The sequence below is a fragment of the Heloderma suspectum genome, chromosome 1, assembly GCF_057233095.1.
Source record: "Heloderma suspectum isolate Gila_16-S chromosome 1, 16-S_ref, whole genome shotgun sequence".
NCBI lineage: Eukaryota > Metazoa > Chordata > Lepidosauria > Squamata > Helodermatidae > Heloderma > Heloderma suspectum.
In genome coordinates this window covers 332,276,601-332,302,015 of record NC_139458.1, presented here as the reverse complement: position 1 = coordinate 332,302,015, position 25,415 = coordinate 332,276,601, and the positions used below count along the sequence as shown (strand labels likewise).

The following is a 25,415-nucleotide window of genomic DNA, read 5'->3' as shown; positions in this document are numbered from 1 at the left end:
CTGTCCTATGCTGCCGCCTGCTGAACAAGACGTATAAGAATAGCAACAACCTCTCGCTCAGCTTCCAGGCACTCAGCAGGCACCAGCATGGAAAGCTCTAAGGGGCAGGAAGTCCTGGCTAAGCCCGCTAGGGGGCTTTCGAAGAAGTTCAAGCAGAGAGGTCGCAAGGCCAGATCAGGGGGAAATGGTACAAGAAAGAGCACATACAAACCCCACTGCCACCTCCTTCCAGTAAGGTAAGCAAGTTGTCAAGAGACATTTCTCCAAAATTCTCAACATTCCAACCAAGGAGGCAGAAAAACGACTGCCTCTTTTGCAGGGAAACAAAAAGGCTGCAGGTGCTGTTTGGCCACAGCACTGCTTCAGACCCATTCGCTTTACAAAAGACCTGCTCCTGGTGGAGATGAAAACTGCTTGAACTGGCTTGCTGATTTGGATCAACACAGCTGCCTGCAGTTTTGGACTCTCCTTGGGGGGGTGGCTATGGAGACTGTCATGATGAGCTCCAGTACTTCAACATTTACCACTACATCATGGCTTACAAACATACAGCAGAGCAACTCTAATTACATGGCAAGCTGGCCAGCCATGCTCTGCGCTGAGCATTTGCACACATCCTGCTTCCCCATGTTTACAGGAATGACAACACAAGACTTGGCCCACCACACTGACTTACGCCTACAAGTAACTAACCCCTGCCACAGGTCAATTTTAATCTCTCTACACATAACAACAGGCTGCCCGTTTTCATGCTAGTACAGCCTTCACCAGTCTGGGCCCCTGTGGACTACAACTCCCATGCTTAGGTATTTTATTGGAATAATGTACAGCAATGCATGTCATATCTGAGTTGCTAATTGTGTCCATTCCAAGTTAATATTTAATCCTAGAAGCTCTAATTTGATCTTCTTTACCTTCATGCCTGACTATTTTCTTTCCTGAAACACATGCACACTATGCTCTTTTTAACATTAGTTCATTGCTGGAGGCTTTTGGAACTATGCAGTAATCTTTCTTACTCACTACACTCTTAAAAATAAAATAGAAAACAGAAAACCTGAGCAGTTTTCACTCTAACGGGGGGTTAAGCAGAAACCAGGTTCCTCAAGTCCAGATTCAACATACACTGCTAATAAAATAAAATAGATTCAGTGCAGTTTGAAGCTGGGTTCAGAGTGAGAGCGCTAACCTGTAAGTGTCATGGATAGACAGCATGGAAACCCAAATATAATTTTGAAACAAAAAGAAACAATAACACACATCGCCAGTAGGAAAAGGCAGTATGAATTCACATTAGGGCTCCTCTGGTGACATAGTTTAAAATGTAGGAATGGCAGAGGGAAAAGTGTACAATTACGTTTTTAATAAATTGAACGAACAGCATGTGCTTACCGGGCAAAGTAGCCTTGTCTTCGTTCTTTTTTCTCTTCCTTGGTCTCCATCATAAACAGGAAAAAGTGCAAGGTGAAAGGGCTGAGGTTTTGTGCTTCCAGTTAGTGCCTCATGTCCATACACGGCCCCTATATTTATCATTAAGGGGAAGAAAAAGGAGAAGCTCATAAATTAACATGTCGACAACATCTGACATATTTATAAGCATTGCTGTGCACAGCCTCACAACCAGTACGTTTCAAGTGAAAGCAAGTCACATGACAAAGAGCTTATTGTACCAAAAACAAAAAAAACAATGGTCTCGGCTTGGCTCACTGTACAGGGACACAAGTTATAATTTGTTTGTTTTTTATAAACGCAAATATGGAAGCACAAGTTCTGCATGGGAGGGGCGGGTTTAATAAAGGCAAATATGAATCTGACATCCATTACATTAAAGTCACTTTACAAGAGATTCACTACAAGTCCCGTTTGCAATCATTTGAGTGCACAGTGTGTTGTTCTGATTTGTCTCTCTCTGATAACCCAATACAAGGCAAAAAAGTCTAGAAAGGATGAAAAAACCTGAAAGATGCGTTTTGCCCCCAATAATAGCCCATAAAAAGGCAAACAAACAAACAAACCAGAGAACAGTCGAAGTATTTGCACTCAAGAAAAAAAAATGAGTGGGAGTATACTGCTGGTGGTGAAAAATGAAACTAGAAAAAGCCATTTTGCATGTTCACTTCACAGAATAGGAATATTTTTTGCCATTAGATCATATAAGAGGCAACTGCATGGAGTAACCGTCTTCCAGATAGGCTGCAGGCTGTCTAACAGGCCTAGTCATTACAATGCTAAATAGAAGAAATGAAAGAAACATCTAAAGGGTGCAACATGAGAGCCTATGAAGCCTGAATAGGAAACTGTCAAATTGAATAGATGGCAGTGCTCAGAACTGTACAAACCGAGGGCACAGATGTTTAATAGAAGGCAGGGAACCTCCAGCTCAGCTCCAGAGCCTTCACTTGGCCAGCAATAAGAGCCCACATATAAACACTACAAACATGAGTAAGAACTCTTATGATCTAAGGGCAGGGCAGGGTGGATGCTGGCAGAATTACATTACATTGTTTGAATGCAATTATCATCCTCTGTTTTTGTTATGTAAGAAGGAGCTGAGAGGAAGCCTGGGGGGGGGGGGGAAGCAGGATGTAGAGAGCAGGTTTAACTCTTTCTCTCCCTGGGACGGCCCCATCATACATCTCTCTCTGGAGTTGATAACTTCATTTGAAGGGAAACTCTCTCTGGTGCCAAAAGAGGCTTCCCTTGAAATGCAAGTAGGGGCTTTGGAGGAGTGATTTTTGTCCAACAGCAGCAGGGAGAGGAAGATTTAAATTTCCCCTCCCGACCCAAATGATACCGAGGCTGCTCAAAAAGCATGTTAACTGCATTTGAGGAATTGAAATCGCATCTAGTTTGGCCCCTTAGTTGAGGAATGGTCCTCCTGTCCCATTTTTAGATGGCGTTTGAAAACATTTTCAGTCCAGAAGGCGTTTTACAATTGATCATTCTATTTTGATTGTTTTCTGCTGGTTCTTAAACATTGCTGTGTGTTTTTCTTTCTTTTTTTATTTTTAAATTGTGGCTTTGTGTTGTTTTTTAATGAAAGTACCCTAATGGCAGAAAGCGAAGAGGATCTAAAGAGCCTCTTGTTGAGGGTGAAAATGGAGAGTGCAAAAGCTGGTTTGAAACTCAACATTAAAAAAACTAAGATCATGGCATCTGGCCCCATCACTTCCTGGCATATGGAAGGGGAAGAAATGGAAGCAGTGACAGATTTTATTTTCTTGGGCTCCAAGATCACCGCAGACGGTGACTGTAGCCATGAAATTAAAAGACGCTTGCTCCTTGGGAGGAAAGCTATGGCCAACCTAGACAGCATAATAAGAAGCAGAGACAACACCTTGCCGACAAAGGTTCGTATAATCAAAGCTATGGTTTTCCCAGTAGTAACGTATGGCTGTGAGAGCTGGACTATAAGGAAGGCTGAGCGCCGAAGAATTGATGCTTTCGAACTGTGGTGCTGGAGAAGACTCTTACGAGTCCCCTGGACTGCAAGGAGGTCAAATCAGTCCATCCTAAAGGAAATCAACCCTGACTGCTCATTGGAAGGACAGATACTGAAGCTGAAGCTCAAATATTTTGGCCACCTAATGTGAAGAGAAAACTCCCTGGGAAAGACCCTGATGCTGGGAAAGATTGAAGGCAAAAGGAGAAGAGGACGGCAGAGGATGAGATGGCTAGATAGCATCACCGATGCAATGAATATGGACTTGAGCACACTCCGGGAGAGAGCGCAGGACAGGAAGGCCTGGCGTGCTATGGTCCATGGGATCACGAAGAGTCGGACATGACTGAACAACAACAGAAGTATAGAAGCAAAGTTACATGATACATAACTCTTAAACTATACCTAGAGTACTAACTAATATGACTATACCAGTGACATTTCATTACTTTCTCTAAAAAGTTTAAACTCTGTTTTATAATTGTTATTTATTTATTTTTATAATAATTTAACAGACACCCCTATTTCCTCTCAGCTTTGCTGCAATCCTCACAGTAGTTGGGGGAAGGAAGGAATTTTCCCAGCAACAATATATTGTTCCCTGTTGCAACACGAAGTATTTCATGGATGGCTTGATCTAGAATCAGTGATGTGGGGCAGAAAATGTTCCACAATTTTTTTTTTCAGTGCTTTATTTTTCCACAGACATTTTCCGTTTCATAAGTTCAGTTGTAAAAATTAATGCATGCCAACTACAAATACAATATTAAGCAAGCCTCGCAGTTTCAAAGTTGCAATTAATGTTTTTCAGGTGATTATCTCTAATACATATACGTTATTGAAATACATACATGTCCCAGAGTGAAATGGAACTAATAAATAGTGACAGTGAAACTGAAGGAACTCCAACAACCTGAGTGGAACTCTGCTGAAATAGATGAGTGGTTGTCAGAATATATGCAGTTTTGTGGGTCGCTAAAATTAATTAAGTGTATCAACAGTTTTCACTTCGTTTTTCTTGAATTTAAACAATGAAAGGGAAGTATATGCTATTGGGTAGTATTCAATGGGACTGTTGCACAAGCAGCCCCTTCCGGTGATTCCGTTGCACAAGCGGGACCCACCACTGAATACTGCCCAGTGTCTTTAAATTTTTCTACGTATTCCAATAAAAATTTCTACATTAATATAACAGTTAAATCACATTAAGTGTGCTTGAATTCTTTTACCTCAAATATTTCAGGTCAAATATTTGTGGTGTATTGAGACAAAAAATTAACATGACATACTTCTTTTTAGCTTTGTTGCTGACTAAATACAAATAAAATAACCATGCTAAATCAGATCTCTCTAGTCTAGGGCATCAGAACATTTTCAGATGCAAAATTTTCCTACGCAAACAACCGTATACAAATTAACATAATTTGTGTTGCAAAACGTTTCTGAAATTTTTTTCAATTCAAACTTGCAACTAAGACCCATTCACTTCATAAAATACCTGTTCCTGGGGGAAAACTGCTAGAACTGGTTTGTTGACCCAAATTTTTGGACTCTCCTTAGTGCTATGACTATGGGGATTGTCATAATGAGTGTCTGCACTTCAAAATTTAACACTGCAAATAAGTTACAAGTTTCCATAAAACACAAACTGTAATTTGAGGCTACAATATGTAGTGTTCCTCTCTTCTCACACAACTTCTTTTTAAAACAAATTCCTAGCCTGCCCTCTGAAATGAAGAACACATATTCCATGGATGGACAGACTAAGATAGATATTGGCATGGGAGGATCCACCAGTAAACAATGCATCACTTACAGCTGCCTTAGCTACTGCCACTGAAACTAATCAGCCAACGTTCACTCCAGAATCAGACAGAGATTAGCATTTTGTCCAAGGCAGGCAAATATGCCTTAACTCTTCGCTGAAAAATGCTTCCAGACAGAGGACTCCTAGTGGCAACAATCAAAAGGCAGTGGGCAGCAATTCCATTTTTTCTTCCTTAATGGATTTTTTCTGTTAAGAAAAAAGGCAGAAGGAGTGGGAAACTGCGAGAGGACTACAAACTGAAGACAACGACGTCTGGACCCCCATAAAATCCCATGAATGAGGCAATGCAATTGCACAATGAAAGCCTTGTCTGGAAGCACCTTTTATTCAGCCTGGAGATGGGTTTTCCTCAGCTACCAGGTATGCCACTATGGCATTCACACACAGTTTTCCTGCACTACTGAGCTCCATGGTTATGTTTATCCTACCAATACTGCCACAGATTTCACTGTTACGTGTTAACAGGTTTTCTGTAGAAGCTGGAAACATGTTAGGGTTATTTAGAGTAAACCCATTGAAATCAATGAGACTTGTGTTAGACTACCATTGGATACAACCCATAAGTTCCTATCTTTGGGAACATATGCTATGACATATGGCATTGGTTTTCATACTCCCTATCCTCAGGGAATCCATTCCACATTGAATGGATAGGTAAGGAACTACCAAGCATTGGCCATGGAATATCTGCTCACTGAAAAGGATTCCAGTGTGTGTTCTAGAATGCACTCTCAATTCATACCAAATTCTGGTCAGGCTTTTGGGGCCTGTCACCCGACACTAACCTTCCCCAACCTGGTTTGGATGTTTTGGACTTCCATTAGCCCCAGGGCCAGCCAACATGGCCAATGGTCAAGAATGCTGGGAGTTGTAGTCCAAAACATCTGGAGGGCACCAGGTTGGGGAAGGCTGCTCTACACTAATTGAGAATGCATGCAGGAAGAGCAATAATGGAGCCTCAAGCTTTCAGGACTTTTCTCTGTCAACTTATCAAGAACTCTTGATAAGCTTCCAAGGAGCACTAGGGCTTTATGATTTATAGATCATAGTTTGAAAACTGTGGATTTAGAGAACTGTAGGCAGAAATATGTTATACATCCTTTTGCTAGCGTACTTTAACCTTTTTTGCAAATTCAGTAGCAGACAGACTGTGTTGAATTGCTAGTTCAATTGTGGTTCCTTCAGTCAGCTTAAGCATGACATCAATTCCAATTTAACAAACCCCTCTCACTAGCCACAATCACACCCTACAGCTTAAGAACACTACAGTTGTGCCAGAATGAAAGGGCAGCAGAAATGCTACATAGCCAGCAGCTATCTGAGTAAGCCACAACAGAGCAGGTTCTTTCTTCAAGCAGAATGCAGGAAAACATTCAGCCAAGTGCCTTTTTGAATGGTCAAGTTTTTACCAAACACCATGGGATGAAGTGTTTGGACCTGACAGAACTCACCAAGAAGAGATTCCACAGCTGAAAAGCCTGCCTATTGTTGGAAAGAAGATATTCAACTTCCACCTTTCAAGTCAGTCTGGTAAAGGGAAAAATATAAACACTCCCACTAACAACTACAGTGAAGTACAGACAATGGTTACACCAAAAGAGGATGCTAGCAGAACAGAAATAACCCAAAAACCAAAGATAGTCTTGTGAAACCAACTGTTTGCTAAGAGATTATAGATATAAACTGCAGCCATAACGAAACCTTTGGTCAGCCTTTCCCAACCATTGGTCCCCAGATTTTGTTGGGCTACAAATCCCATTCACCTCTGACCATTCTAGCTGGGGATGATGGAATGCTGTAGGCCAGGGGTGGGTAACGTGTGGCCCTCCAGATATTTTGGGATAAAAGTCCCATAGTCCCTAGGCCACTTAGGGCGCAATCCTAAACATGCATAGGACCCTTAGTCAATGGTGAGGAATCATGAGACCAAAACATCTGGAGGGCCACATATTGCCCACACCTGCTCTAGGCCTTCCACTGTTCTCATCATCCCTATTCTCTGTTCCCAAATGTACCATCAGGATGCATCTATTGCTCTTAAGTTGTCTCCTGCACCCAGATTCCTGCTAAATCACAGGTATCTCTTGGTTATTTTTATTTTTAAAACTTTAAAACTTTTATATTGTATTCTATTGTCTGTATTTTATTGTCTGGCATTTTACGGTTTTAATTGTTGTGAAATGCCCAGAGAGCTTCAGTTATTGGGCAGTATAAAAATGTAATCAATCACTATTGGTAGGTGAGATACACAGGGCAGAATCGCACACTGCCACTGCACCTCTGCTAATTCTGTTGTGCCAGCAGGACCCACCTTTAGCACAACAGGAAGTAGTGGTTCCTCAACAAACCCCGAAAACAAGCGGAAATACTCATTTCTGGATCAGGACAGGGCAGCGTAGCTCCCTCCTGTGAGCTCAGCTGACCTCCCCCATACCGGAAACAAGAAGTTCTGCTCTTTTTCAGTTGTTTAAGGAACCACTCGTTCCTGTTGTGCTAGGGCACAGCTGAGCTATGTGTGACTGGTCTACTTACTTAAGTTTAAGCGCATGCAGCCCCAATTCTGATCAATGAAGACTTTTCTTTTTTACTCCCCTTTTTTCTTTTTTATCCCTGTTTTTGGAATGAAATGGGAGCAGGGAAAGCTTAAATCTCCCCCCTGCCCCATCCCAGAACATCATGTTCCCAATCTGAATCAGGGCCTTGAATGCTTACACTGATTATTCCAATCACATGTAGTTTGGCCCCTAGTGGTAGGTCCTGCAGGTGTGTGGGCAAAGATGATGTGCAAGCTAAAACTTGACAGGTCTTTACATAGGGAATGTTGGCTCGAAATGTCGTACCACATCCTGTTAAGCAGTCCTTGTTTCCTTGAGCATTTAGCTGTCCGCTAGCAGCGCTTTGATTAAAAAAAAATCTGTTTCCTAACTGATATATTTTCTGAACACACATGCATGCTAAATGGTTGCTATAACAAAACTAAATGGAGCCTTTAAAATATCTGGGATGTGCTGTTTACATTATAAAACCTTTATCTTAGGAAAGCAATTATGATTTTAAGGATTTTTATTTTAACTCTCTCTCACTACACATGTAAGGTCACTAAGCAAACTTGAACGCCTAGAACTTTTCAGAAGCAATTGCTAGTAGTTACTAGGCAGAACATGGCATGGAAAGCAAGTGTCCATGTTGTTTGGTTGACAGTCTAAGCAGTCATGGTTTGCATAATAATAAATACAATTAATGACCTGTTGTGTCATATGTATAATGCTTGTCCTCAACACAGTCACGTTGATTCATCTCTTTTACATAGAAAACTACACTTTAACTCAATATGCTTAATAGCCAGGCCATGGATTCAGAGTTAAGAGATTACATGAGAATAGATGTCAAAATATTTGTTTGTATTACACTTAAAGTGGAATCCTATACACATCTATTCAGGAGCAAGTCTGACTGAGGTCAATGGGGCATACTTCCAAGTAAGCATGTATAGCATTACAAGAGCTGCATGCCAAGACAAACTCCCACTGGAGGCTTCTCTTGAAATATAAATAGTTTCAGAGAGGCAATTTTTGTCTCCACCATAGTAGGGGGATAAAGAATTAAACTCCCTTCCCCACCCAATCCTTGTGGTCCTAAAGCTCCTCAGCCTTCCCCTCAACTGCTATTTATGTAACAAAAACCATGCACACTAACTTCATTTACGCAATTAACTTCGGGCTGGTTCCAGATTTAGTAATACTTAGAAAAGATACATTGAAGCTGTTTGCAAGTAACAATAACCCATCAGTAAGGATGTATGAGAATTTTGTTCCTGTTTGCGAATCATGCGAACAAGTCCCATTTGCAACCCCAAACATGTTCTCGGGAAATTTTCACAATTCCCTAAACTTGAGTTCACATTCAAAATTGCACACTTGTGCAAATGTGCACTTCCGAAATGTGCAAATCCCACCCAAAACCACATTTTCACACTTTAGTCTATGAGGGGAATTGCACATTTTTGGTCTTAAAAATTTCTTATTTTAAAAAATGCATGTATTTTTCCAGTTGGGAAAAATTATGCACTTTTTAAAATGCACATTTTTCCTGACTGGGAAAAAAAGACACTCGTGTTTGGGAATGCAAACAAGGTGAAACGAGCTTCAAGAAAGAATTCGGAGAATCTCAACTAACTTCAGCACTGCATGTTCTTCCATCCCTACCCAGTGGTTGAAAAACGGGTTCTTGTGCATGAGGGGGCATGCTGCTTGCAATCCATGGGTTAACCCCTAAACAACTCAGTGGTCCAGGTTCATACATCAAGCAGCATAACCTGTAAAGGAGCCGACTGTAAGTTGTGCACTAAAGCGGAAGAGGCATACGTGCTCGTGTATGGCAACCCATCAGTGTTTAAACCAATGGGTTGTCATTACATGTGAACCAGGTCGTTGAAATGAAGGCATCACAACTAACCTGTCCCATTTCTTTCAGTGGATCTACTCTAAGCTTTACTAAGCCAGCCAGGATGACAGGGCTTGTCGTCCAGCACACCTGGAGGGTACCAGATCGGGGAAGGCTGTGCTACTGAAAAAGAAACCCCCTAATAAAGCATACAAGGCAGTTAGTATTTCACGTTTTATAGCCCTCTGGCTAGTTTAAAACATTGCACACAGTAGCACCCTCTTGTGGAGCCACTGCAAGTCCACATGTCAATTTGGAACCAGAAGAAAGCAGTAAAACGTGAAAATAATATGCAGCTAAATATGTATAAGGACTTCACCTCGGTTTCAATAAAATTGCTGCACCCGGTGGGAGTAGGATTCTCCTTCAAATCACATCTGTTATGTTCTCCCACACACCAAAGGATGACTAAGGGCATGACAATGCCAACTTACTCAGGGATGAGTAAGAGATCCCTCCCGCCAGCAAAAACCGTATTATCTAAAAGCAACTATATTTGAACCCCTCCATCCTAAGAACATTTTTGCACATGATGCCAAGACTGCAAGTCTATGCACACTGCTTGGAACAAAGTGCAATGGAATTTGGGTGAGACTTACTTCTGAGTAAACATACATATAATTGTCTGTAAACCCCCTCCCCCCCCAAAAAAACTTTTACTCTAAGATGCATCATTTGCATTATCTCACCAAAGCTCTCTGGGCAGTTCTGCTGGGAAAAAGAGATCCAATGACCATGAATACAGAGAGGAAAGTGACAGAGAGCCAATTTCAAATCATATATACATTTTAGGCAATATGGCTTTCAAAATTCAGGAGCCTGAAAAGCAATTTAAAAATAATGTGTGAGAATGCATATAATATTTTGCAATAAAACATCACAAAGGTTTCAACCGCATGATGCAATGGATTATGTATGCCAAAAAGAGAGGGAAGAGAACCTGGAAACCACTACTATGGTAACTCAGTAATGCACAGAGAATGCTATTTTTTAAGGAGTGAAAAGGGCAGCTAAACCCCACACAGATTATCGTTTTAAAGCAGAAGTTAAGGTTTCTATAGCAACTTTAACTCCAACACACTGTGCACAGTGTACTAAGGCACAGCATGCAGAGTAAAACAAAATGCTAAATTTATGCAACTTGAGAAAATTCAGGATGGCCACATAAACATTCATTTTGCATTTTCTAACGAGTTCATGTACAACCTCCACCACTGCACTAATCTGATATTTGTACAGACTATTTTCCTTCTGTTCCAAGAGTGCACACTCAAAATCCTTTAATATGTAATCGTTACTTCTGAACACCACCATTTAACCAGCGTATTTACAATTAGGGTGATTACACAATGACAGCAGGGCAAAATTTTCTACTCTTTCATTGCATGCTTATAGGTAGGACTGAGATTTGAATACCTAAGTGATTATAAGTACAGAATTAGGGGTAGTTATTCTAAATAATTAATCAAGGATGATAGAAGGGGTGGTTTTATGCATACAACATTTCCTCCTAACATGGAAGCTTGTTCTATACTACTTGTAGACACCATTCATCAAGTTAACTTTTTCTAGATTATTTAGAACAGCCTTCCCCCACCTGGTGCCCTTCAGATGTTTTTGACTATAACTCTAGAATTCCTGACCATTGGCAATGCTGACTGGGGCTGATAGGACTTGAAGTCCAAAACATCTGGAGAGCACCAGATATTGGGGAAGCCTGATTTAGATGAAAGGCTAAATGAGAAGCGCAAATGCTTCTGCTTTCACTTTAGAACAAACCACAGTTCCATGTTACGTATGAACATGGGGCTGTAGTTTGTTCTAAGTAAGGTTAGTTAACAAACCACAATATCAAACCATGATTTGATCCGAGTTTATTTTAACTAAGCAGTTAGAATAAACCATAGTTCTCCAAGTTTGTACATAATGTGGAACTGTGGTTTGTTCTCAAGTGAAAGCTGAACCTTTCACTCTGCTCATCTCATGCACAAAGGATAAGGAAAAGGAAGGGGGAGAATATAAGCCCAATGCTCACCACAGCTAATTCCTGATCACCTAAACCAGCATTTCCCAACCTAGAGTCTCCAGATGTCATTAGACTATACTTCCCATCATCCCTGGCCAGTAGTGCCAATGATCAGGGATGATGAGAGTTGTAGTCCAACATCTGGGCACTTTAGATTGGATAATGATGACAAGGCTTAGATCAGGAGTGGATACAAGGTAGATCTCCAGATGTTTTTGGACTTTAACTCCCAGAAGCTTCTGCCAACATGGCTAATGGTCAGGAATGCTGGGAACTGAAGTCCAAAATATCTGGATATCTACTTTCTGCCCACCCTTGGTTTAGATTATTGCCTCAAATGAGCCACTGTCCACAACTTTCCCAGCCATTTCAGTGTCTTAGAGAGACACACAGCCTATTGACCATATATACTTACCAAAATACCTTCACCCTCTTGTCACTCCGAGACAAAAATCTGCCATAGGCATAAGGTATAAGTAGGTAAAATTTCCAAGGCAGAAAGGGAGTTTTCAGATGATGCGGAAAAACCCGTCATTAAGCATGTTGTTATACACATGCACTTCCATGACTCAAGTATATATAATTATAAATCAAATTGGGAAATAATCCATTCATTCAGGAGACTGAACACAAACAGGAACTGCAGTCATTTCTTAAGTTACCACAGAATGGTAAATGAGGAAGACAAGTTTACAATGCTTGTAGGAAGGGACACTCCATGTTTTGCTATACCAGTTACTTACAATGATTTAAAATGTAACAGTCTTGTAATAAAATCAAAATTGCCCTCTACCTGTAACGTCTACTATCTTTCCAGCACATGGGAATTGTTCCAGATTTTCCATAAATCTGGAATGGTTCACATGGAATATGTTCACATGGCAGGCCTTGAAAAAACTCTCTCCCCCCACCCCCACCAATGCCACCTGTTACAGCAAATAGATATGGCTGAAATTCTTGAAATTCTTTGTTTCAGCAAACAGGTTCTCTCAGGCCAACAACAGTCCTCATCATGTAAGCAAGGCCACGGTTACATTCCAGATGAATCAAAGTACAATTGAATTCCACAATAGATAGCACTCTGAACTAACCTTGTTTTCCTACCCAGCACGAACAAATTATTGCCAAGTCAAACGAACTCCATTTGACTCATCCATCTTTCTTCATTACACTCACCAGCCACCATGCTGTTACTGGGCTCCCAGCCTTGTCCGAGTAATCAGTGAGCTGGATGCTTAGATATGTCCCAAACATTTTTCTCCAGAAACACACAAGGTCATATAGTACATATTCCAAGCTGTTCAATGTTTTGAAAGCAGGAGGCAATTTTTTAAAAAGAAAAATTACTTGTTATCTTAGATTCTTAGAACCTTGGCTTCTAAAAATGGTATATAAAAAAATACGCATCACGTGCTTTTCTGGCCCATTGGGCTTAGAACTGCAAGATGCTTAGCAACTCAGTATTAACATTTTAAGAACTTGAAATAATAAGGCTCACTTGAATCATTTGCACTTCTGAAATTAGCAGCGGAGGAGAGTAATGGGAAAGGGACTCTAACTGGCATTAGTGCAGGAGCTATTCCTTCAGCCTCCAGGCACTCAAGCCATTAGTATGATTCACTGCAACTACAGAAAGCACTTTAGAAACTGCCCACAGTAATGAAGCATCAAGGAAGCAGCTCCATTTCAAACCTAATCATACTGGCTCCAGTCCAGAGATGGCTGAACAACCAAGTGTTATCTGCAACAAGTAATGCTGAAATACAACACGGTACAGTGGCACCGGTACAGTGGCACTGGATTGAATCAGAAGATGCATCGTCATGTGCATGCTGTGAAATGGCAACAAAGGTCACATGGGCTCAGTTATAGTGTGAGCATCTTATAAGCCACCAATCTGCATCTCTTTCCACTTCAGCTGGTGCAGCTGCGCCCCTTTCTGGTTAAAGCTGACCTGGCCACTGTCACACGTTTTGTTCACAGCCATTTGGATTATTAAAATGGGTTCTACATGGCTCTGTCTTTGAAAAGCGTTCAGAAACTTCAGCTGGTACAGAATCCAGGGACCAGATTGATTGCTGGGCCCCAGTGTACTGATCTTATTACTCCAGTTTTGTTCCAACCTGCCCCGCTTCCAGTTTGTTTTTGGTCACAACTGCTGATGGTTACCTATATGGCTATGGGACCAGGATATCTGAACGACTTCTCCATATGATCCTTCAACAGAGTTTAACATCAGCGTTCCACCTCCTTCAGAGGTATGGTTGGTTGGGATGCATGACAGGGCCTTCTCTGTTGTGGCAGTCCATTTCTGGAATGCCCTCTCTGGACAGGATTGATTGACTCCATCCCTCTTAACTTTGGGCATCCAGTTAAGGCTTAAAAAATCACCTAGCTTTAAACTTGTATAATAAAATTCTTTTTTCCCCTTGGTGCTTTGATGTTTTATCCTGTTCTCTTTTTAATTGCAGTTTCAATTGATCTTTATTGTATCTTTGTGTATTTTAGGAGAGCCTCTTTGGGGGCCTTTTCCAGGACCAAAAAAGCCACCAATAAATCCTTCTGTAAATAAATAAATACAGTGGTCTGCTTATCCAAGCACAATGCCATCCACTGCTGACTAATACATTTAGAAGGCAGATCTCTGAATCGATCCTTTTTCCTCCCACACACATTGGGATCCCACTGTGCACCTATGTACAATGGTGGAGGCAGCTCTACAAATGCACAGGGGTGTATGCATGCAGCTGCCTCCCTCTACTAAAATGAGCTACTATTACAAGACCCCTAATGCCACAGAAGTGAGATTGTTAGGCCATCTGGCAGAGTCAGATTCATCTGTACACAAGTACATGCAGAGAATGTACAGGGGCCCAATTTCAGCACTCATTGGGTCCCAAAAGGGAGGGTGCTGCTTTGTTCAGCTTATTCAGTTCATGAAGGCAGTGACTGAAAAGGAAGGACACAACTTGATCTCGCTGTTACTTGCACTGCACATTGCTGTTGCAATGCAGCCTTCTTTGGCAGAAACCCAACTTGGCCGAATTTTCTATCAGGGTATGCCAGAAAAAAATGTCCATAAGTACAGGCTGAAGACTTAGGGACAGTATCCACATCACACTCGCCATGTAGAGACCACTGGGGGATGCGGAGGGGACACCTCTGTGCCACAACAGCTCTGCAGGAGCTGTAACATTCAGAGCATTTTGCCTCACGATCGCCAGCACAGCACAGCACAGCCTTTTTCAACCTGCCCCCCCACCGATACGTTGGACACCAACCCCATAATCCCCAGCCTGCATGGCCATGTTGGATGGGGATGGTGGGAGCTGGAGTCAAACGCACCTGGTGCCAGTTGGGTTATGCTGGCACAGTCTCTCCATGCTACTGCCACATGCCATCAAGAACACCTTTGCGCTTGATGGTAGTGATCCATTTGCTAAGCCAACTCTTCATTACACCCCAGCACATGGCTGGCATAGTCGGACAGACCCACTGCTTCCTAGTTTTTAACCACACTTAAGGGATCAGCACAGCCACAGTCATATATTTCTTTCGCCTAGAGCCAGGGCCTGCAGGAGAAGCTGCCACCACCGGGGAAGAGGCGTGCCTGCTGCTGCTGGGCCTGCTGCTGCTGCCTCCACCAACACCAGGCCGTCCCTGCAGACTTCTGCCTGGCAGACCACCAGTCCCTGTAGGACGAGGCCCCCAGGTACCGAGCCAGCTGTGCTACTTCCACCTGCCCCTTCCTGGAGGGGCTACATAAGCTGGCTGGCTGAGGTAGCCTGGGAGAGCCAGGGCCTGCAGGAGAAGCTGCCACCACTGAGGAAAAGGAGTACCTGCTGCTGCTGGGCCTGCTGCTGCTGCCTCCACCAACACCAGGCCATCCCTGTGGACTTCTGCCTGGCAGACCGCCAGTCCCTGCAGGACCAGGCCCCCAGGTACTGAGCCAGCTGTGCTGCTTCCACCTTCCCCTTCCCTATCTCAAGGAGCACCTCCAGCAACACCAGACAGGCCGCTTAACAAGATCAGCCTCAGATGGCCTTCTCTCTGTCCCATCAGCCAGGACAGCTAGACTGGTGGGGACGAGGGAGAGGGCCTTTTCTGTGGTGGCCCCCACTCTGTGGAACTCCCTCTCTAGGGAACTCCGCCATGCCCCCTCTTTAATAAGCTTCCGCCATGCATTAAAAACGTGGTTGTTCAGGCAGGTATTTGGGGTGGGTTAGGGTATTTTAGAAAATGTTTTTATTGTAGAATTTTATTGTTTTAAACTGTTTTATTATATGCTTGTACATCGCCCAGAGTGGCTGGGTGACCAGCCAGATGGGCGATTAATAAATTTAATAATAAATAAATAATTTTGTTCCCCTCCAGTGCAAATTCCCCTCATACTTGTTTCTTAAATGCCTTGAGCAAGATGAAAACACCAATCTCTAAAACCACACACACACAGGAGATTAGTTTGCCACCAGACTACAGGCTTTGAAAACTGTAACACAAACATAAAATATAACATATGATGAGTGGGACAGAAGCAAGATGGCAGGGACTACAAAAATGAAAGGCCACTGCTTGAAAACATGAACACATTGGTGTCTAATGAGTCAAGACTGGGTAGCACTGAAGTGGTTTTCAGTAGAGATGAGCTTATTACTATTTGGCTCTGTTCTTCCATGAGAATTAAAGCTGAACCCAGGGGCAAAACAATACCTATTTCTTTGGATGGAAATAGGATCCTAACCTGACTCCCTCCACCTCTGTTAAACTAGGGTTACATCTGGGCCAGTGCGCTTTACTGAACCTCTTTTCCCTTCTTGTCTGTATTGTCCCAATACTAACTTTCTTGTCTTGAAATGCCAACAGCTCAGGGATGTGTAAAATCCGTTCCATCTATGTTTCATGGACTGTCAGGTGCCTTTTATTCTGTTGTCCATTTCTGCCCATTGTCTGAATTGGATTTGGTTTTGCTTCTGAATTTGTGCAAATGCGCATTTGCACAATTTTGCCCCTGCAAAAATGTGCAAATTCCCCCCAAATTCACATTTTCATGCTTTGGCCTATGGGGGAAATGCACATTTTTGGCCAGGTTTTTTTTATTTTGCATATTTTTCTATGACAAAATTTGCGCAAAATTCGGGAAAGTTAGAAACCTGACCACAAGTCCACAGAATCCACCCGACAGGGGAAAACTGGTCCGCAGCAGAATCCATGGGTCAGATTCATAAAAATCTGAACTCATTTGGTTCTGATACAGATTTCTCCAACATCCCAGTCAGTGGAAGAGTACCTACTTCACTTGTGCAAGCACCCAGGTTAAATGCCTGATGTTTTGTATCTCAGAGATCTGCTGCCAGTCAAAGTAGAAACTACTTGACGAGATCAGAGGTCGAGGACCCTGTTGTCCTCCATAAGTTGTTTAACTACAACTCCTGTCATCTCTGATCACTGGACATGCTGCCTGGGGCTGGACTAGATGGACCAAAAGTTGGATTCAGTGTAAGAAAGCTTCATACAAAGCCATCAAGCTACACATGAACATATGAACATTCCTCCTCTTGTGACTGTGGACCTGGGTTGTTGTTGTTGTTGTTGTTTTAAGAAGGATGTATAATGAATAGACAAATGTACCTATGCATCAATTACGTTTACCAAAAATTCTGATGTAAAGAGCGCAAAGGGGAAGGAGGAACCTCAAGACATCTCCGTGGGATTGCCAGAAACAATTCTCCCCTCACAACATCTTATTAGACATTTTACTAATGTCTCAGTACAGTGCATATGTGCAAGTTAACCTTTTAAAAACATTAATATAAGAAAATAATGGTTCAAAAGTTAAAGATGAAGCCAGGGTAATGGCCAGGATGATGCATATGAACAGCAAAAAGCAATCAGCATCACAGTAAAGGTTAGTAATCCTTATGGGAGGGAGGGGGGACAAGAAGTACAGTGCTGACCAGGATGAGCAGTGATATGGACTGCACTAGCTCTTTACAATATGTAAAGGTTACACAAAATCAGCTGCCACAGAAGCTGACCTACTCTAAAACTTGAATACTTTATTGGATAGAGAATACTCTATTTATGAATGAGCAGTTAGGCTTCTCAGGATAATTGGCTCAGCATACCAAACAGATTGGAGGAGATAGAGATATAATGGATACTATCTAATGTTAGTCCTACATAGAGTAGACCCATTGAAATGAATGGGGCTTAAGTTAGTTGTGACTAACTACCCATAGATATATTTAATTCATCTGTATGTATTTTCACTGCTACTTCTCTCTCTCTAAAAGGCACACTCTGGCTGCATTTGGACATAATGCTAACCCATAGTTTAGTATTCGAAGAATGAGCCTCAGTCTCACATGCTTCCCCCTCCAGTGAAAGGGGATCAGAAGTTTCCACTTCCATTTTAGATTAACTGCAGTTTAGGGTGTCATCTGAACCCAAAACAAATAGATGGAATAACAGAAAAAGAAAGTCACACAGTCCAAGGAATCATCTCTACGTTCCACCAATCATTGACAGATTATACATTTACAATGCTATGGAGCTAAAGCTGCACTTGTCTGTTTACAGGGAACAGTGGTGTAGTGGTAAATTTTGAAGTGCAGGTGCTCATCATGACAGTCTCCATAGCCACACCCCCACGGAGAGTCCAAAATTGCAGGCAGCTGCACTGCTTCATATCAACAAACCAGTTCTAGCACTTTTCTTCTGCACCAGGAGCAGGTGTTTCGTAAAGCTAATGGGTCTTAATTGCCCGTTCAAGAACAAGCCACCCCAAAATACTTTGCTTTACAATAAGGAACAATACATTGTTGCTGGGAAAATTCATTTTCCCCTCAGCTACTGTGAGGATCACAGCTAAGCTCAGAAGGAACAGGGAAGTCTGAGGGGAGTGGCAAAGGATGTCAGCGTCCGTGCTAATAAAACAGTGTCAGTGCTGCGTTCTTGCGAGCCCTGTCTCCACTACACCACCACAGAGGAATGCGAACAGACTATATGTCTGCTGAGGGGAAACTAATGCAACACAGTGACAAAAGTCCAACTTACCCATCTAATTAGCCAGCATGATTACTACACTGTGCAATCATTGTGATTACACATTACATTGTGCAATGTAACATTACATTGTGGAAAGCAAGAGAACGTGATGTGGTAGAAGATGGAAGACAACATTGGCCAACAAATGGCAACCATGATGCCAAGTGTATGGTTTATTCATATGTCAATTTCAACACATTGTTTTTACATCATTTATATTTCACCAGGATATTTGCTCTCCTCATAATGGGATACAGGCATGTATATTACTTCCCAGATATTATCAGTCTACTCAGTATGCCAATAAGGGGTTAAAATACTCAGCACAAATCGAAAGTATATTCATAATACAGGCACTATGACGATTCAAATATTGCCTACCACCCCATCCCTGAATGATAATGCTGATATCTAAACTCTCTGAAAGGAACAGTTGGCATTTCTACTTTGAGCAACTGCAGGCAATGAGGTCAATTTTCTTATGAAATGTAGCAGTGTAATCACTTTCTGGTTAAAGGTCTCTTGGCCAATCTATACTAGAAATGACTAAGCAAGGGCCAGGATGGGGCTGACTTGCAATATGGAAACCCTCCAATAATATACCATGCTTGGACTGGTATGTCTACAGTCAGCCCTGAAAATCTAGTGGCCCTAGACTACTATAACCTATCCTCCTAAAATGCATGCCAAGCTCTGCAATATTGCTTCTTCTCTTCCTTGCAGACTGCAGCTCATTTATCAAGAAACATCTACCAGATTGGTCATGTAATGATGCTTCTTCGTTCACCTCTCTACATGTTGATTTCAAGCCTCTTTTCTCTTTTAAAGCTCAAGGAATATATATATATATAGGCACGTATTCATTTCAGTGACCCTTCCCACAACTCTTTAAGGGAGGATGCTGTTTTGCTCATTTCATAGATGAAGCACAGAGGCTGAGAACAAGAAAATAGCCATCAGCTAAGTGCTAGTACCATTATTACAATAAAAGTGTGTACAGATTTTGGGGGATGGTGCACTTTCTTGTGGGTCATACAGCTGAATTTCCTCTTGGTCTTTTTCCCAATGTTGGGAACCCAGAAACCAATCTGCAACTGGAAGCCATACGTAATGGGCTAGTGCTATCATTACTACTGGGCTCTTGTCTACAACATCATCATAGGACTGGCACAGGCACACAGTGAACAATATAAGATACACAACAAAATGTAGTGGCTTATTCTCAACCCATCAGAGGAATTGTCCTATTAAGGGCTCCAGCCAGCTTCTGTAGCTCTGTTGGGTTACTGGGGTGGGGGAGGGAGTTGGAAGAAGTCTTCAGGAAGAAAGAAAAGGGGGGGAAAGGGCTTTTTTTCCTTTTTCCACCCTTCTGAAATCTTTCCTAGCTATGCTATTTAATGCTTAAAAGCTCTCCTTTGGTTTTGGCTGCCAGCCCAGAACCTAAGTGTTTTATTGCTATGCTGTTGAGGGGAGAGGGAAAGGAAAAATGTTCCCTTTTCTCTCCCCCCTCCCTCTCCCCGCTCCTGTAATCTAGCCATATAGTGTCAGGAGGGGAGGTTCTGTAACCTTATACTGCATGACTCCTGTCCCTTATTCTACCACCCAACACATGGCATGCTTTCAGATTATCTGAGGGATGTTTAATCCTCAAACAACCCCTGTCACCTGGGTTTGCACAATATGACAAGCCATGGCAAACCGGACACCCATGGGCACCATGCAAAAATGGCATCCACAGGCGCCTGGTAGAACATGACAGCCCCTGAGGGTAAATTAAGCCATGGTGGGCTGTCATGATGTGTGAACAGGCCCACTGGGAGGGCACCAGTTTGGGGCAGGCTATCTTAAAATGTTAATAAGGGAGATTTCCCTTTGCGGAAGCCATGCTGATTGTTCCTCATCAAGATGTATTCTTCTATATGTTTCATATTTTTATCTTTAATAATGCTTTCCATCACTTTACCCAGAACATTAAGCTAACAAGCCAGTAATTTCCTGGAACCCCCTGGATAGTTTTTTAAAAAGCTGTGCTACACTGGCTGTTTTCCACTCCTCTGGAATGCAGACTGATTTCAGTTATAAGTTTTTGTTAGAAGATCAGCAATTTCACGTTAAGAGTTCTTTAAGGATTCTCCTGGACCTATCCTGAACCTTTCATTCTTTAGGTTATTTCTGGTTTTCTTTGACATATGTGTGCTCTCCAGCACTGGAGAACACATCTGTTATTTTCTCTAAAAGGGGAAATCAACTCCCCTTCCCTTTCCACCTCCACTACCTTTGAACAGTTGTGTCACTGGTGCTGCAAACGGAGGGGCTTGTGCTGCAGTATTGTTATTAAAAACAAAGGTCGTCTATAGAAGCCTGAAGGTGAAGGTTGAAACTTGGGTCCCCGGTATTCGGTTCCAATTATTTGAATGCCTGTCAACGCAAACCTACAGGAACACCAACTATAGCTATTTGAGACCACTCAGTTGTGTTTTTTCCTACAGGGGAGGAAAAAACCCTGCAACAGCAACCCTATTCAAGCATTACAGCAGTGAAGGGGCAAGAGGAGTAGAAAGGGCTGTGAAGGCTACATCTCTAGCCCCACCTCCTTCATCATGCAGTTCATGCCAGCTTCCCCATGTTCTATTGGAATTTCTCCACCAGGGAGCTTTTATAACTGACAGAGACTCTCCACGCAGTTAAGAACTCTGGAAGATCAGGTTGTGTGAGGAGCCTCCACCAGGAGAAAAGGCTCCCCACCGGAAAGGTCACACTAGAACATGGGAAAGCTGGCACAATGTGTGGGACAACAGAGGTGAGGCTAGAGGTATGGCCCCACAACCCTTTTCTACTCATGGTACCCCTTCATCGTTGTAATGACTGAATAGGGCTAAAATACTGCAGTGTGAAATGCTTCTGCTCAGGGTTCCAAGACAGTCCATTCCAATACTCTTCCCTGTGCCCTCCCCCACTCATTTTCCATTTCCACCCCTCAACAATCATTCAGCATTTTGTGTCCACCAAGCATGCTCAGCCATAACTGAGCTATTTTTGAGTGTCTGCTGCCCTGAAGGTTTTTTCCCGCCTTCCCTTAAGATCTGTTGTACTGCTATAAAGCTTGGAGTTCCCTTGAGTCTGCTAATATCTCCCTCGTGTTCATGGATGGTGCCATTTTGCCTACATAAGGCCCCACACTCGGAGAATGAGCTCACTATTATTATGTACGACGATACTGTGTAAAAATAATTCCATGTGACATGACAATTCTGGTCCTATCTTTCAGACACACTGAATCAATAACTCTAAACTCCTGTTATCATTTATTGCCACTATTATTTATCATTTCATTTCTGACTTAAAAAAAATCAAATGAAAAAGACAATCAAATACATCCAATAAAGATTTAAACAACACGTACAACAGAATAAACCTTTTGCATAAAACTTGCCTTTTCTGTGATTTTTCTTTTGCTGGTTTTATAGCAAACAAGGAAAGGCACTAAACACTTGAAGGATTGCCAGACTGAAGAAGGGGACAATAAAAAAAGGAATTACAACAAGCGCAGTTGAAGTTTTCCTAACACTAGAGTGAGAGATTGAGAAAAGTTAGATCTGCTTTTCTCCCTTCTGCTGTTCAACACCCACTGCTCAGTTTTCTGCATGCAGTTTCTAGGAATCTCAGATTGACCCCTACATTCTACAAAAGACATGTGCTTGCCATTAGCTCATGTGTTAAACTCGGAAGACCTTCAAAATACCTGTTAAATATTGTTCTTATCATGCTTAGATCCTATGCAAACGTTACACTTAACCATAGTTTGTTTTCCTTAACAATGCCAAAGTCATTATTTATAAATACCTAAACTATGGTTAAGAATTGGCCAGGCCACAAACCAGAGTGTGCAATCATGGTTTCAAGTAGGTATGAAAAAACGTATTTGTGAATCACAGTTAAGCACTAAACTAAGCAAACATTATTAGGGTAGTTTCACAGCCTCTCTACTTGGAAGGTGGCTAAGTATCTCTCTCTGCTGTTTCATAAACGTCCACTGGTATTATAACTCATTCAGCAAATGAAAACATTGTTTCACTGTACATATTGGACCTTAATTTAGGATTAAGGCGACAAACTATGTTTAGCATTAACTGTGCTTAAGGACGGTACCTGTACCAGTTACCAGACTTTAAATATGCAAACAGTCACAAACTTAACACTTTGAAAGGGCTTTATGAAAGCCTTCCAAATTCAAGGCTTCTCACAGAAAAGAGCATACTTTAAAATCCTGGGGAAAATCTTCACTTTGACTTACTCCTACTCTCAAATCTCTGTTTGCTTAAATGATCATTGGTGTTTCAGTTTGTAATAACTGGACCTAGAGTTATCTTTTCTACACACATTGATTTAAAAGTATGTAAATATTTGCTCATGTGTTAAAATCGGAAGACCTTCAAAATACCTGTTAAATATTGTTCAAGTATACACACATAACCATCATTTCAAGCAAATCAAAATCAATTACTTGGCAAATACTGACACTTCTAAACTAAAACTCCAGCCATTTATTAAAAATATATTATAACAGAAACACGGTAACTGCAGTGTAGAAAAATTACTCACCGTAATTATACATGGCCATCTATTTACTCAAAATACCAACGGAAAGGTAAAGAGCTGTTAGAACCAAGACCATATGCAAAAAGGTACCAAAGCATTCTTCTTTTCTCCATTCTAGATGACCATTATGTCAAACCTATAACTACTATATAGGATATCAAATTCTGTTGTCACAATGGGATTTTATAGCATATGAAACCAAGTGTAGTTTATACACACATGCGCGCGTACACACACACGCACATATATATGGCGGGGGGTATATGTGTGGACTTGAGCTAACTCTCTGCAGGGTCAGCCTAACTCAATGTTTTCAATGAACTTCGATTTTGTTCTTCCTCTGTTAACATCGATCATGATTAATAAATTACATGATACGTTTCCCTGCTCTGGTTATAAAACAGTATTATCCTAGCCTTCATTTTCCATAAAACACTTTAATAAACAAGACAGTTTATTAAGGCTACAAATCTATGTAAACTTACTTGAACTCAGTAGAAATTCCAAACATAGAAAAAAATAAATGCACAAGTCCAAGTTACAAATATAGCCTAAAGGTTCTGAAATCACTGAGATTCATAATGAAGAGGTGCAGAGATGTGCACTTACAACCAATATTGCATTACTGGGGCCTTCTTATTATCCATTTCTCTATTTTCTTCTTTCACTTAAAAATGCAAAAACAAATTTATGTTGCAGGTAAAGTTAGGGTGCTGTCAAAAACCAACCAAGATTTTATTTTGCAATCACCCTGCCTCAAAGTTGGAATTTTATGGGGAAACAGAAGACAACATCTTCTAGTTGTAACCCTCCAATGTTTTCCCACCACTTCTTTCATCTTTTTTCTTCCCACAAAAATTCCATTAAGAAGGAAAAGATGGAATAGCTTTACAATTGCCTTCTGAGCTGCCTGTCTGGAAGCACTCGTAGTGTAACTTTTATGAACTGCTTGGTTTAGCCCTGCCCTCCAAATGTTGTGGACTTCAACTCCCATCAGCCCAAGCCAGCATGGCCTACAGTAAGGAATCCTAGGAGCTGTAGTATAAAACACATGGAGGGTGCTAGGTTGGGGAAGGCTGTTTACCCAGTTGGGGTGAAGTTACTCAGGGGAGAGACAGGATGAAAAGACTCGGCTTGTTTTGCTAGGGAGCTGAACAATAATTAGGGGCTCTTACTTGCCTTGCATAAGGGAAATTACATGTATATACATGCATGGTTGATTAGTAAGGAGGAAATTAATTTTTGTCTCTCTGATATTTGTTATATTTGCATTATTACTGTGGCCTCTGACCTTCAAGCTGCAATTTTATAAGTTGCCATTTGCTATTGTTGTCCTGTTGCTTTGGGATGAAAGTCGTCTGGAGTATTTCTGAAGTATCCAGTACCTTCGAGCACAATCCTATGCTGGTTTAAGACACAATCCTATGCATGTTAAGACAGAAAAAATGCCCTACAATTCCCAGCATTCCCCAGCCAGTCATGCTGGCTGGGGCATGTTGGGAGTTGCTGGACTTTTTTCTGTCTAAACATGCATAGGACTGCACTCTTGGATAGAAAAACGTCCAACAACTCCCAGCGTGCCCCAGCCAGCATGAATGGCTGGGAAATGCTGGGAATTGTAGGATGGTTTTTTTCTGTCAAAGCATGCATAGGATTGCATCCTTAGTGAACCAAACAAACATTTTGATTGGCTGACTACAAAGTTTTGAAAGCAAGAATTACATTCTTGTGTTCAATAGACATTGAATGCATTTAGCTCAACATAGGCAATTGCTGCATTGTTTTGTATAACTGTGGTTCTAACGAAATAACTTTTGTTCAGTTCCAGTCTGCAAATTTCATTCCAACTAAGCCTCATGGCACCCACACAGGAACAGGTTAATCTGCAAGTCTTCAAATGCTAGATATAGAACAATCCATCAGAAGGCAAACATTTTCTATCTACATATTTAATAATGGATTTTTTTAACATAATACTATGGGATCCTCAATTCTGCACCTTGTATTTGTTCATGTCCAAGGCCAATGGT

The 25,415-nt window shown here is 41.6% G+C and overlaps 1 protein-coding gene across 8 annotated transcripts in view; it reads right to left on the bottom strand.

Annotated features, from left to right (window-relative positions):
* The window catches only part of NCOA7 (nuclear receptor coactivator 7), a 96,630-nt gene that overhangs the window by 69,612 nt on the left and 1,603 nt on the right, over positions 1-25,415 (bottom strand). For 5 of the 8 annotated variants that reach the window (XR_014786677.1, XM_084827463.1, XM_084827462.1 and 2 more), the window contains one exon: positions 1,393-1,520. Coding sequence is in view for 5 of the 8 variants with exons in the window: in XM_084827463.1 (XP_084683589.1) it covers positions 1,393-1,445 (53 nt within the window). In the remaining 3 variants the exon portion in view is untranslated. Of the gene's footprint in view, positions 1-1,392; positions 1,602-25,415 lie in introns of those variants that run through there. The other 3 variants (XR_014786676.1, XM_084827460.1, XM_084827461.1) reach the window with 1 other exon arrangement.